Source organism: Eschscholzia californica, unplaced genomic scaffold (assembly GCF_041429995.1).
Source record: "Eschscholzia californica isolate CP2 unplaced genomic scaffold, dmEscCali1.0.p SCAF_5, whole genome shotgun sequence".
NCBI lineage: Eukaryota > Viridiplantae > Streptophyta > Magnoliopsida > Ranunculales > Papaveraceae > Eschscholzia > Eschscholzia californica.
In genome coordinates this window covers 15,202,123-15,216,606 of record NW_028238472.1, presented here as the reverse complement: position 1 = coordinate 15,216,606, position 14,484 = coordinate 15,202,123, and the positions used below count along the sequence as shown (strand labels likewise).

Sequence of the window (14,484 nt, the reverse complement as noted above, 5' to 3'; positions counted from 1 at the left end):
CTAGCCACCATCTCTGATCATCGTCCAAGGCTAACCTCCTCAGTCACGCTCTCAGTTAGCTCTCTTTCTATTCTCTATCCTTACGCGCATTCTTTCACTCCTTATCCACCTCTCATTTAAACTGACCTCTGTTGCGCCCCTCTTACCTCCACCTCCCCGTCTCACCTATGCGCCCCTCTCATTTTCCATTTTGGGGATGATGGGAGCTTTGTCTTGGGCATTCTGTTGAAAGTGGGGTTTTAAACCAAATTTATGTTTGGGCCTACTATGAAATGTGGGCTTGAGTAAATGATTTGATCAAACTAGAAGGAGTAAAAAAAAGAGGAAAAAGTCTCATGAAATTAATTAAAAGGGTGTAGAGAGTTCTTTTGTTTGACTAGCTCAAGAACAATCTAGAGAGAGAAAGTAAAAGGAGAATAGTGTAGAAGAAACTTGAAGAAGTAGACATAAATCTAGTATGAATCTTGAGTTTAAGGTAAGAACTAACTTCAATATCTAGTTTATTATTGTGAGAAAACTTTGTATGTTTTGCTTATGAGATTGTAGATCTAAAGAAACTTTATTATATATGAAAGTATGTTGATGAGAACCTTTTGAGTTTATTTGATTGTATTGATGTATCTACACCTCTAATCTCCAACACATTCAGATAGAAGAATCCATTCATCCGCAAACCCTAGACGAAGGGGAAATAAAAAGATCCTTTGACGAGAAGGGATAGTGAGAGGGGGAAAAAGAAGAATAAAGATGAGAGGAAGAGGATTATGGTTGAGTGTTATGGTTGGTGATATTTAGGGTTTGGTTTTTAAGTTTTAACCATTTTGGTCCCTAGGTTGATCTCCAAATACTAGCAAGGGAGAAAGTGTACTTTCTTAGCTCTTTAAATAGGCTAAAAAGCTCTGTAAATACCAGAACCTTATCAAAACTGTACACCTCTTCTTCTCTCTCACTTTTTCTTTCTATCCATATATATTCACTCCTAAGTTCTACACATTCTTCTTTCTTTCCTTCTTTTTTTATTCTTTCTTCTTCGCTTCTCAAATGGCTTAACAGATAGAGAGATATCTAAGGTGAATATCTATTTTTGGGGACCCAGTTTTGATTGGAATGTGAGAGAGAGGAGACAAGGGAGGCTACCAGTCCATATCTTCATTTTCCTCCTTCAATTCTCTCAACATCTCCATGTTCTCATTCCACTCCTTCACAAACTGCATTTAATGTTGTTTCCCTTCTCCCCACTTACTACAAATACTACTATGAATTCTTCTAGTCCTTATCAATCAGAAGACACATCAAAATTACTTACTGACCAATACTAAGAAAACCCTAATTTCATTAGTTCTAATCAATACCAAAGAATCCTAAATAGTAGAATATCATGTCAACAACCATTGTATCTACTCTTCTTCTTCTCTTGCTTCTTTGTCATGCCATGAAGGGTTCCAACGGTCGCCATCTTGGCATGGGTAAGGAGAGACATAAACATCATGTACACCATTCTAGCAAGGTTGGTTTGTACTCCTTTTCGCATTTGGGTTATCATATTAGCTGTTCTTGGTTTTTGATAAGTAATGAGTTTCATAAAATTTTATGTATACCCTTTTCCAATCTTAATTAGTTGTTTACATAAATGATGCAGGATGTAGCCAATAAGGCGGCAATAGATGACATTTCGAAGGAGAACCCCCACTTAGTGAAGGAAAATATTCCAAAGCGAAAGCATCGAAAAGCCACTAGGAGTAGTAATAATGGAAGAGTAGCGGTTAATGATAATAGTTTTAATAATGGTCCAATATCTACTGATCATCAGGAGCAAATTAAACATCCAGATGTTATGTTGAAAGAAGATCGAAAAAGGGTACAAATGATTCAAGGTGCTCTTCAAACCAAGTCCCTTGTTTCAGTTTCATGGAGAATACCTCAGAAGAAACACAAAGAACAACCTGGTTTTAACCTAGATTATTCTCCACCGAAAATCCATCCTCCATCTCACAACTAACTAATGAACAATATTGATAATATAGGTTAAACCTGATAGGTATCTCATAATCCAGATCTTACATGCATGTAAACCCTAGATTTCTCTTTGGGAAAAAACCATAAGGAACTTCAGAAGACTTATTAGCCTAGCTAGTCTTAGTTTACTACCAACAAATTCCATCATATAACACATTTAGTCTCATGTGAAGCATGGATCCTATCTTATTGTTTTGACAAAACAGATCTAGTTTTTTGTAGTTCTATACTTGTTGCAACATATATGTCTTCACTATCTTCTTCATTGTATATCATATCATGTTTTTTTCACATGAAAAATATATTACTCACTTTAGTAATCGATTTTATGAATCGTGTCGTTCTTTTTCTTCTTTCTTGAGTTTTCATGATCTTAATTTTCTTTAACAAGTGATGAATGTATATGCAGGAAATGAGGTTAAAATTATTTCTAATATGGTTTTGCAACCATCAACCAAACCAAAGGTAAATAATTATATATATTGATGAGCATACTACTTTATAAGTTATATGGAGTAAATATGTAGGAAGAAGAGTGGCAAAGAACTAATCATGGGCCTATTGTCCTCACAATATGTCCTCAGCAAGGGTAACAAGAGCTAGTGGTCTGCTCCTACATGTATACCCTTGTCATCCTCATTTTCAACATATATGGGTCTCTTTTTCTTCCCTTGAGAAAAAGAGAACGAGATAGGGCGATTAATCGAGGAAAGAAACATAAATAATGTAGGTAAAACATATGGAGTTAATAGTGGTGTAACGGTTTACGTTCTTGTGTAGGGAGCGGAGAGGCAAGGAAGATCAATGCTAAGATCCCCAAACTCCCAATTTAAGGATGAAAAAATAGATCATTCGGACACTAAAGAGAACGATATTGGTGTTGTCGAAGATGTAGTAGTCATGGATTATGCACAACCTCATAAGAAACCACCAATCCATAACTTTTCACCCTAGAGGAGCATATTAAAAAACCTTCTTAATATGCCTTAATAATTTCTTGTTATAAATCTTGTACCTTATTAGATGATAAAAGAAAAAAAATAGTTGAATTGATAATGTTTGTTGTTTAGGACATGGTGGCTTCATGAGTGTTGGTCACATTAGGTTTCCATGTTTTTCAACTTTTTTTTCTTGTCTGTTGTTAAGAGTGGGTTTGAAAAATAAAGAATAATGAAATATACATACAATATATATCAATATATGATATGGGGTTGAGGGTATGGTTTGAATTAATGAAGTGGTGGTGGTTGTTCTCTCATAAATGAGAAAGACAGTTATCTGTTACTACAGTTTTGATTCTATATTGCTTTCTCTAAACCGATGATTTATTGAGCTCGACATCAAACTTTGATATTTTGTAACTCTGAGTTGATAGTTATAGATCTTCACGTGAGACTGTTGCACGTTAGAGCATCTTACCTTATATCTTACGGAAATGAATTTCAAAATGAAGAGATTACCACATTGAGATGGGTTGTTTTAGTCTCACGCCTCGTATAATTACAGTAACTCATCGAACATGTTCATGAATGTTGTAGAGAGATCGAGCAGTCTTGGTCGAGGACTATCAAAATATTTTTTTTCTTAGGGTTCTATTATTGTTGTTATTCACATACAGTAATGATGACATTGTTGTTCCAAAAAGAAAAATCTAATTTTTTATCATGTTATAAACTAATCAATCCATTTTAAGGAACAATCATTTTTATTTTAATATATTCGGTTCTCAAAATAAAATTCTGTTCTCAAATTGGGCATTAAATTAAGCCCTAATGACCGCTCTAGCATTAATTAATAAATTAATTAACTATGTCCATTTTTATTCCTTTAAAATATTTATATATTCTTTGAATTTACAGGAAGTAATTTTTTATACAATAAATAATATTTAATCAAAACAAAGAAAAAAATCTTGGGTTTTAAGTTTGATTGTTGTCCACTGCATCTTTGGTGTAGTGGTTGTACACCCACTCCGCATCTCGGAGTTACCAGATTCGATCTTATAGAAGTGAAATTCATGATTTATTGAACTTACGTTTAAAAAAAGTAAAAATAGATTAGATGAACTTTAAATCCCGTTAAGATAACCTTTAAAGGCAGATACATAGTCCTTTAGGACTCAAATCATATAATTATAATGCTTATTCAATTTACATGAATTTATCTTTGTATTATCTTTTCATGATGTATCATTGCATTGTAATAATGACTCTTGTATTGCATTTCCAAAACAAAAAGGTTGATTACTCTAAGCCTCTACTTATTAAAATTTCCATTACCCAAAATACTTTTGTAATGTACTTTTTGAGCTTTAATTTTTTTTGTAGTCAAAGCTTGAAATAACTTTAAGCAAATAATAATAAAATAGAATTAAAAAAATATTACTTGTTCATTAGACCTAAGTAGAGACAATTCATGAATCAAAATCAAGAATGTCTCCTTTGATAAACAACTTGGAAACCCAAATGTTTCACCTTTTTTCAACTAAATTTCATTTACATTATCCCAGGAAACAAGGACTTCAAAACCCTAAGAGAATAGAAGACTAAAATTCCAACTACTTTAAAAGAATAAACCCTAGATTCCAAAACATAATGGACAAACCACAACAGCAATTCCAAGTGTAGATGGAAGGCCAAGATTTCATTCATTTCAATCTTGTGCCCAACAAATTTGTTCCTAAAGGTAGTTATTCAATTTTTAATGGTATTTCTCATTTGAAATGTTAGTGGTTAAAGTTTTTTTTTTCCCTCTAACAAGAGATTCATTGAAATTGAAACTATTGAGCATGCCCTCCTCCACTGTACTCTTGCAAGGAATATCTAGTTCTACTTCAATATTATATCTGAGAACATTATGAATGTTGCAGAATGGATTTTTCATGGGAGAACACCCCCTCTTTCAAAGATCTTTCTTATCAGAATCTGCTTGCCACTATTCTGTGGATCATCTGGAAAATTAGATGTGATCACTGTTTTCAATATGAAATTAATTCTCTTCCAAAAATTATTAATATGATTATAGTTTTTCCTAAAAATACAAATACCACTCCTAGCATAAAAAACCAATTGCAAGGAAAATGGAACCCGCCTGAACCAAATTGGCTGAAAATTAATGTTGATGCTTCATTTACCAATGTGAATGAAATTACAGGTATTAGTCTTATTATCCATGACCCTGGTTCTAAATTTATAGAAGCTCATACGAATGTTACGAGAAGTAGAAATAGTGAAGAAGGCGAAGCTTTGGCTATCCTTGCCGGCCTGGAATGGGCGGTAGAACATGATTATAAGTATATTATTATTGAAAGTGATAATATAAATATCATTCAGAATATTCAGAACCCAAAGCATGAAGTTCAATGGCAGTCTAGAATTCATTTGCGGAAAATTCTAGAGATTAAACGTCAGATCCATAAAGTGAAATTCAGTTACACTTGCCGTAGATTCAACACTCCAGCGGATAAACTTGTTAAATGGGCCAGAAAGAAGAAATAATCGAAGACTTGGAGCAGAATTCCTTACTTTATGTTTTCCTTGTATTGTAATGAATCTTTATTAGCTTAATAATATTGTATCTCTTAACAAAAAAAAAAAAAAAAAAAGAGATTCATTGATAAGATAAACCAATATTAGAAGAAGAGTTCAAGTGGATATTGTGATCCCATTCTAACTTGACTGTCTAGTAGTTTTGCCAATTCATCTGCCTTGACATTGGTTGTTCTATTTACGTGTTTAAACATAAAAATAAAATAAAATAAAGTTTTACATAAGCTTGAAGTGGTATTACTTTTTCTTGTGTTGTTTTTTTGTTTTGTTAAAAGATATATATATATATATATATATATATATATATATATATATATATTAAACACTAAAGTATCATAGTAGCATTACAATACATATTCAACAGAAAGTAAAGAATACAGTTGCACGATTTAGATCTATCCTTTCCGCGAGCACACTTAGCGAGTTTGTCAGTCCGAGTATTGAGATTTCTTTTGATGTGACTGAAGCGAACGATTTTAGAGTTCTCTTTCGATGTCCCCAATTTGGCGAATGTGAACCATCGACTGCCATTGCACCTGATGCCTGGGCCTATTAAGATGCTGAATCAAGTTGATATTATCACTTTCCACTATGATCTGCATGTGATTATTTTCCTTAGCCCATAATAGGCTATTTAGAATTGTTATTGCTTCACTGTTTCTGGCACGAGCCGTGCCCACTTTTGCAAAAACGAATTTGAATTGAGAACTGTGCACAATCAAACTGGTACCTATTTTCTTTTCAATATTTACAAACGAGGCATCACCATTAAATTTAATGAAAGGATGAAGAGGGGGTTGCCACTTGGCTGTTGTTACCGATGAAGTATCAGGTTAAGTTCTACTAACCTTGAGGAATGTTATGATAAGATCAATAATAGTTTGAAAATTATATAAAGTTTGCTGAAAACATTGATCACATCTAGTTTTCCATATATGCCATAAGATGGTTACAAAGTGAATATTATCTATTGTGCTACTAATTTGTTCCGAATTATGCCACGATAGAATCCAGTCAGATACAGAAGTAATGTTAGAAGAGATAATGTTAAAATGGAACCATATGCTTCTAGCTAGAGGACAGTGTCAGAGTGCATGCTCAATAGTTTCAATGCTCGTACAATTCGGGCAGTTAAAGACATTACCTATATACTTACCGATGTGTTCGCGAACCGGGAGGGCTTTAGTGCAAATCTTCCAGATGAAAAGTTGAATGCGAGGGATGGTGGGGATCGACCAGATGAAATTCCAGTTAATATCTTGAGGTGGAGAAGAGTGTTGAATGGAACTCAGATGATGGTACATAGAGTTGACCGAGTGGTTGCCTGATTGGGTTAGGTTTCCTTCGCTTTGAATAGGGATAACTCTAATGGAACTCAGATGATGGTACATAGAGTTGACCGAGTGGTTACCTGATTGGGTTAGGTTCCATTTCATTTTATCTGTTCCTTCGCTTTGAATAAGGATAACTCTAAGGAGATTACAGGTGGCTTCATTAAAATTTTGTCTCAGAATATCATCATCCCAACTGTTATTGTTCATAAGTTGCGATACTTTGGTCAAAGTTGAGTTGGTATTATTTGGAACCTGATTGTTTATACTTGGGATCCAATTATCCTTCCAAATGTTGATGTTGTCGCCTGTGTATACTTCCCCAGGTTATAAGACTGTCAATGAGATCATAGTGTTTCCTAATGACCTTCCAGTTCCAAGAATAATGAGATTTAGCCGGACCTGGGGTGTCAGAATTAGGAAAGTATTTGGCCTTCAAGAATTTGACCCAAATGGCATTTGGATCAGACTTTAGTCGCCAGGCCAGTTTACTCAGGAGGGATGTGTTATCAAGGTTAGGATTATGAATTCCTAGCCCTCCCAACTTTTTTGGAAGGCAGATGTACGACCAAGCTTTGATATAAATACCTTTGAATTTTTCCCACCAGAAGGACTTTTGCAAAGTCGCTATGCGTTTGCCTATGCCTTTAGGAATGACAAATGTTTTTTTTGTGTTGTTAAAATAGAAATGGTATTAATTGAGTGGCCCTCCAAATTAAGCTTGGTAAACTCATTGGCCTTAGCAAAAGAAATAGTTTGAACCGCGGTTAAAGCCCTTCTTCATCTACTGATCTATAGTAGATATATGGTCCTGGTCTTTCCTTCAACGCATATCGAATTATCGTTATGATGATATTGGTGCCATTTCAATTTGTGATATATATGACACATCGAAATTAGTTGTAATAATATCTCCATGTGAGAATTCCCCGAGTGTTGTACTTGGCAGTGTATGTTGAGGGGGTGTGAGTGAAGCCAACATGTCGTGAGGCGAGTTTGCTTATAGAGATTTTTCAGTTAATGCATTTGTCCAGTGGGATAGAGATTTTTTTTTATTACTGACTACAATGGTCATTACAATTGATACATCGATACGATGTGATATAATTGTCGAATTACTCCGGGTCTACCCAACAAAACTAATGTCCTAAAGCCCAAAGACATTACTTTCTTTATACTCAAATTCAATCTTGTTGAATTTTCACTTCTATAGGATCGAACCTGAGACCTCCGTATTGCAGAGTAGATGCACTTACCAACTGGGCTACTAGTTATTGGCAATTGAAAAGATATATTGATAGAGGAACAACCTAAAAAACATAATAATAAAGTTAATTTAAGGGTTATTTCCCAAATAACCTCCAACTTTGTGACCAGTTTCCTGCCTAGCCCCCTACTTTATCAAAAATACCCAGATGACCCCCTTTTTCAGATTCTGTTATAACACCTTTAACCAGTCATCATTTCTCTCTCCTCCATCTCATCACTTCTCTCTGCCACCTAACCTTCTTGCCACCTTATCGTCTTCACCGACGAAGGTCGTCGGCCGGCCAATTTTCTGGACGGCCACCTTCAAACATGACAAAAAATAATTTTTTTCCTCTCTCATCTCTAGGGGTGGCAATTTGGTCCGAACCGGCGGGTTTTTTCCCAAACCCGCCCCTAATGGGACGGGTTTTACCGCCTCGTTAGTTAAACGGTTCGGGTTTGGTATGAAGTTAAAAAAAACTAATCGGGTTCGGGGCGGGTTTGGTATTAGATAGTAAACTCCGCCCCAAACCGATTAGTATGTTACATATTAAATATATGTTTTATTTAAGGTTATGTTTTTAAAACTTTAATCTTATATTATCAATATAATTATTTTATGTTTTATATTATTTAAGTAGTTGTAGTGTTTATCATTGATAAACTCATAGTCTTACAAAATTTTGTTAACAATTGTTATGTTACTTCAAACTAAAATAACTTTTGTGAAACAAAATACTTTGAACCTGACCCAACCCGACTTGTTTTATATTAAACGGTGCGGGGCGGTAATGGTTTAGCAAATTTTAATTGGGACGGTTATGGTAATTGAATATCCACCTCGATTGATTATTGAGACGGTTATGGTAAAATCCGTTTACTAACGGGACGGAGTTGGGAAGGGGATGAACCGTCCCAAACCCGCCCTGTTGACATCCCTACTCATCTCTGTAGATCTAGAGAGACCGAGAAAGGAGAGATTTTGAAAAAAAAAAATTAGAGAGAGAAAGAGGAGAGAGGAAACCAGATCTTGATCGTCCTCACAAGAAACAAGAAAAAGATTTTCTCACTGATTTTACAAGAAAAAGAACACGAGAGCTTGTGAGAGAGTGATCGAAAATGGCAGGAAAATTGGGTATGTTATTTGTGATTATGAGGTGAATGTTTATCCATGATGCTTCTCCTAATCCATGACATGATCTTATTCTTGAGTGATGCTTATATATATATATATATATATATATATATATATATATAGCTTAATGTGGATGAGTTTGAGCTACATGTTCATTGCTTGACTTTTCAGTCTTTCGTGAGTGAAGTTAGAATGTTCACGTCCTTCAACAAAAAAAAAGTTAGAATGTTCACGCGATATTACAAATGGAGAATGACGGTAGTAAATAATTTCAAAATAGCTAAAAAAGCCCCAATTTTTTATTATTACTCATTTCTTATCAAAATATTAAGGCTAACTAGAGGTTAGGTTTAAAATAATTTCGTTAATTATTATTCAAGTCAAAATTTTAAAAGAATTTTTTCATTATTCCAATAATACCCATGTTCTATTTTGCTCTCTTTCTCTCTCTCTCTCTCTCTACCTTACGACTGCAACTCGACGGAAGGCTAGGGTACAGATTTTCGATTGAGAATACGATGATTTGAAGTTTTCTTTTTTCCTTCACTAATTCATATGTAGTTTTAGGTCTTCATTTTCTCTTAATTTTCTTTTTATACAAAGAATTAGGGTTTTTCCATCTTGCCGAAGTTTTCTACTTCACTGATTCGTTCCGTAATTTACTCATCAACTATTCACATTCGTTTCTTAAGTTAATCTTCTTCATCTTCTTTACTGTAAGTTAGTTTTCTTCATCTTCTTTACTGTAAGTTAGTTTTCTTCATCTTTAACCTAGTTTTATTTATATAATAGATTATTATTTATCTTTTGATTTGTTTGCTCTGTTTATATTCCTCTATCTACTTGATGAATCTTCAACCCTGCATATGAATTGTTTATTTTATGTATTATAGATTGCTTTATGTTTATTGTTTTAATTTTAATTTTTTCATACATGGTTTGTTGGTTCTGATGAGTTCTGCAAATTGTGTTTGCACAATTGGGGTATAACTGCAAATGGTGTTTTTACAATTGGGTAGAACACTACTTTTGTATTTGCAACATTTGTTAACAGATTTTTGATGAATCTTCAAACCTAAATCTAAATTGTTTATTTGATGTTATTATAGATTGTTTTTTGTTTTGTGTTTTGATTATTTCATACATGGTTTGTTGGTTCTGATGAATGAGCACATTTATTTCTGATGAATTTGTTCTGCAAATGGTGTTTGCACAATTGGGTAGAACATTGCTTTTGTATTTGCATCATTGTTAACATATTTGTTTTGATGTTCAGGAAATGGATTTAGTTGAGTCATCTAGTGCTTCATCTTGTTTTACTCAAGCTAGTTCTTCATCGAAGTTGTTCCAACATCTTCTCCGATCTGAATCTTGGGGATCTGTGCTTACCGAAGTTGGTCAGAAGTTTGAAGGAGATGCTGATCAATTTAGGTTTGCATTGAATAGGTATTCCATCAAATTTGGTTTTGGGTATAGAATGAAGAGGAACCATGCTCATCGGGTAGTAGCAGTATGTCCGGTTGAGGGTTGTGGGTGGAAGGTTCATGGTTGTTCAAGGTTTGGTATTTCATCGTTATTTTATTTAAAAAAATATGTTCCTGGACACAATTGTGGTGGGGGTTTTATTGATATAAAAAAGCAAGCATTTCATTCTAGTGTTGTATCTAATTTGATAGAAAGTGAAGTAAAAGTTGATCCGATGATCTTCCTCATCAATTGTCCTATCCGATAAATTGATCGCATTGCATCCTTGATCGAAGGACATCTCCTTCAGACTCCCACTTGTACTTAGAACAAGAGCAATGCTCGATTCCCGTGTCAATTTGTATCTCATCTGATACGTCACGTCATTCAGACTTTCTTGATATCCGAGCACAACTGTAAAGACAAATGATTAGGATGACACAATCCATTCTTGTACTCCCACGCATTTTTCAGTTATTGTTCATCAAGTGGCCTTGAGACACTTTGTACCTAATGTGATTAGGATGACACAATCCATTCTTGTACTCCCACTTAACTTCATGTCTATCCTGTCCTTCCCAGTATCCGCCTTTATAACCTCTTTTTACGGCGCGACGTTTAACGGAACCAAAGTCGGACATTCCTTACATAAGATGAGCGGAGCACTCATGTTTTGAGGAATCTCTTCAATTTTGTCTTATGAGAAGAATTTGACGTTCATCACGAGTGATGTACTTCTCATTTGAGGGTTATCCAGTGTATAATTCCTATTACACACCCACGTAGTCGAATAGAATACACTATTCCTATAACCCATGAAACTGCGCTATCCCATCGACCTTACGTGCTAGTCTTCATTGGTCGTTGTTGTCCATGTAACGACCTGGACCAGGGATATGATAATAAGTATTCCAACTTCACTTAATAGGGTTTCATTAATCAGATCACGTATCTGACAAACCTATTCGGAATGTTTTATTATCCGCGGACTGTCGTTTAAATACTAAACCAAATTTATACGATGATGAAATAATTAACTTATTTCCGATAACGAGAGTTTGTAAATTTGAGCCCCTTCCATAAAACTCCTTTTTACCCGCTCAATTTACTTGTCGAGGTTTGTCTATAACATATCTCATGCCTTAGACTTATGTATGATTCTCATACTTTGTCTTAGGTGACAGTTTAGTTTGACTACGGATGTTGTCCGTTCTAAACTTTGCTTATTATCAATTAATTTGAAGTTCGCTTTCTTCAACCTTGATAATTTCTAGTAACCCTTTACTAGTATTGAGGCTTAATTCTTTTGTTAAATTTGCAACAGTTCCCGGCTTGAAACACTTTCAGTCTACTTTCCTTCCATGTTTGGAAGTTTGCAACGATGACATGTTCAACTTTTTGTACTACTTCATCCTACAACCTTCTTAGGATGCTATAAGTAGTGTTTCGGATTCTCCAATCCGAGTTTGAATGCCTAAATGCTATTCATGTCCTACATGACCGAATCTATATTTTATACATAAATGTCTCTCTCATGCTTGCTTGCTTGCTCATCGATGTCTTTTACACTCCGAGTCTTGCAACGCTCTCTGTCATGAGTTTTTGGGTCGAAATTCTTATAGACTTTTTCGAGTCTCAGATTTTGGAGTTCTGGATTTCAAGAATTTTAGCGTACTAAGTTCTTTTAATCCTATCATCTTTTTTATCTATGCTTATAGATCTTAGATGCCCAAAATGGCATTTTATCCTTTTATTTGTGGTCCTTTATTGAGTCAGTTCGTAGCTGTTTTACAACATCTTTATGTCGTACTCAATCTTTTGTATGTTCTCTGCATACGAACCTGGAAAGCTTGTTACTCCCACTTACCTTCTTAAAACTCGTGAATCAAGAATTTCTTCATTCCTCAGGAATCAAACTACTTTGATTACCTCTATGAATCGAAGATTCCAACTCTTGCGTGTTTTAATCCTTTGATGGATTCCTGAAGCATGCTTATGGACACAACTGGACTAGAAGAATCTCATTCGTCTTGTCTGGTTTCGAGAAACACGAACGTTTCCATCCTTCTCAGTTTTCTACTATGGAAAACTAATTTAGGTCTTCCGTTGACTTAAACTATCAAGCTACATTTCTTGATGAGATATGGATTCCATATTAGTTTGGCTTGATGCCTAAATCTAGAGTCAGTTTCCGTCTCTGCGCGGGTCTTCTATCTCTTCAGAAAGGATTTAATCTTCTGAGTCTTTGAGATTACTTTTGACCCTAAGGGCTTTTGAACAACAATTTGGAATATTCTCAACTACTTGAGATTTTTCTTTTTTGAGACACTTTCAACTACTTGAGAGTTCTCCTGCGAATCGCATTCGCGTTTGTGCGGTAGGTTTTAAGATCCCATCTTTACCTCTTCGTATTTTGAGGAACCGCGGTTAACCGTCTTTAACAGTTTTTGTTGCTCTTGGTCGAACTTAATCGGCCTGTACAATTTACATGATTGTTCCTCATGACTTCTCATGACTTTTCTCATGGTCAGATTAAATCGACTTGTACTTTTCTCCCACTTATTCTTGTAATAATTAGTACTTTTCTCCCAGAACACTGGTTATGCTAATTACTACAAAAATACTATCATGAGCAACAAACACTTTATTCTCTTGATCGTTTGTGGAAAAAACCCAAATTTCTTCTAAAGAAATTGCGTTAGTCTTTAGCTAATTTTTGTATCCTCGTAAAACACTTTTACACAGGCTTAACTTTTAGACAGATAAGGTTAAGTGTGTAATCAATCGTTTCTAGAATATATCCCAAAATATTCAGAAGACTGACTTAAACTCATCATTGATCGAATCATGCATAACAGTGTTCGATTACTCCCACTGAGACCACCATCCGTCAAATGTGTTCCGTGGAGCAGAGTTGGGAAACTATTTCTCTACTCCTTTGATGGTTATCAAGTGTTTGACTCAAGTTTTTACCACTCCGAATCTCATTGGATGACTTGAACTATCTTGCCAAAGTGATTCTTTACTTCGGTGTGTACTTTGTTTGAACATTTCAAACCTTCCGACCTATGCTTTATGATTTGTACGTTTTCATACTTCATGAAGTTGTCAGTGTACGTATTGAAGTTTCTCTCGTTAGCTTCTGCAAGTAAACTTATAGGTCTGCATAACATCGTATGAGTCCTAATAGATTACTAGTCTCTATGCCTTTTGAAAAGGGTGACTTTGTCAATTAGTCTTTAAGACCTAATCGACAATGCTGAAGTTAATGAGTTTGAATCTCTTGATATCAACCATTATCAATGTTAACCTTTAGTTAATTTATCACTGGTTTAAAACATCAGATGTTTCTAGAAGAACAAAATGATCATTATTAAGTTCTAAGCTAGATCAGTGTCTAAAAGAAGACTTCGATCCCTTTCAGCATCCCTAGCATTACTACTTCTGCTCCCTCTTGGATCTTCATTCCTTTTAGTCAAGTATGTAATTCACTTAAGCTCCCACTGAGCCGCTCATCTGGTATAAAATACCTGATGAAGGAATTCTGTGATACTTGTTTAACTTTGTTAACAAGGATATTGGAATCGGAATTCATAATTCCATTCCTTTTGTCCTCCAGGTGCTAAGGGTAGTTTCCCCTTAAATGGTCTAGCCATTGTTTGGAAACATTCAAGTAATGAGGAGAACTCTTGATCATGTACTCGGCAACTGCTTGCCTTTTCTTTGATCAAATGTTTTTCTC

The 14,484-nt window shown here is 34.8% G+C and overlaps 1 protein-coding gene across 1 annotated transcript; it reads left to right on the top strand.

The window, feature by feature from the left end:
• The first annotated feature begins 490 nt into the window (after nucleotides 1–490).
• RGF6 (root meristem growth factor) lies at nucleotides 491–3,278 on the top strand. The gene is made up of 4 exons (XM_086643276.1): nucleotides 491–1,507; nucleotides 1,640–1,874; nucleotides 2,426–2,481; nucleotides 2,797–3,278. The coding sequence occupies exons 1-4, from the start codon at nucleotides 1,379–1,381 to the stop codon at nucleotides 2,968–2,970; spliced, it is 594 nt and encodes a 197-aa protein (XP_086499402.1). The 5' UTR covers nucleotides 491–1,378; the 3' UTR covers nucleotides 2,971–3,278.
• Nucleotides 3,279–14,484: the final 11,206 nt, after the last annotated feature.

Excerpts from the sequence above, each read along its gene's own strand:
- RGF6 (XM_086643276.1), top strand. The coding sequence starts at position 1,379 with ATGTCAACAACCATTGTATCTACTCTTCTTCTTCTCTTGCTTCTTTGT. Across the intron at positions 1,875-2,425 it reads AAGGGTACAAATGATTCAAG|GAAATGAGGTTAAAATTATT; the intron begins GTGCTCTTCAAA and ends ATGTATATGCAG. Across the intron at positions 2,482-2,796 it reads AACCATCAACCAAACCAAAG|GGAGCGGAGAGGCAAGGAAG; the intron begins GTAAATAATTAT and ends GTTCTTGTGTAG.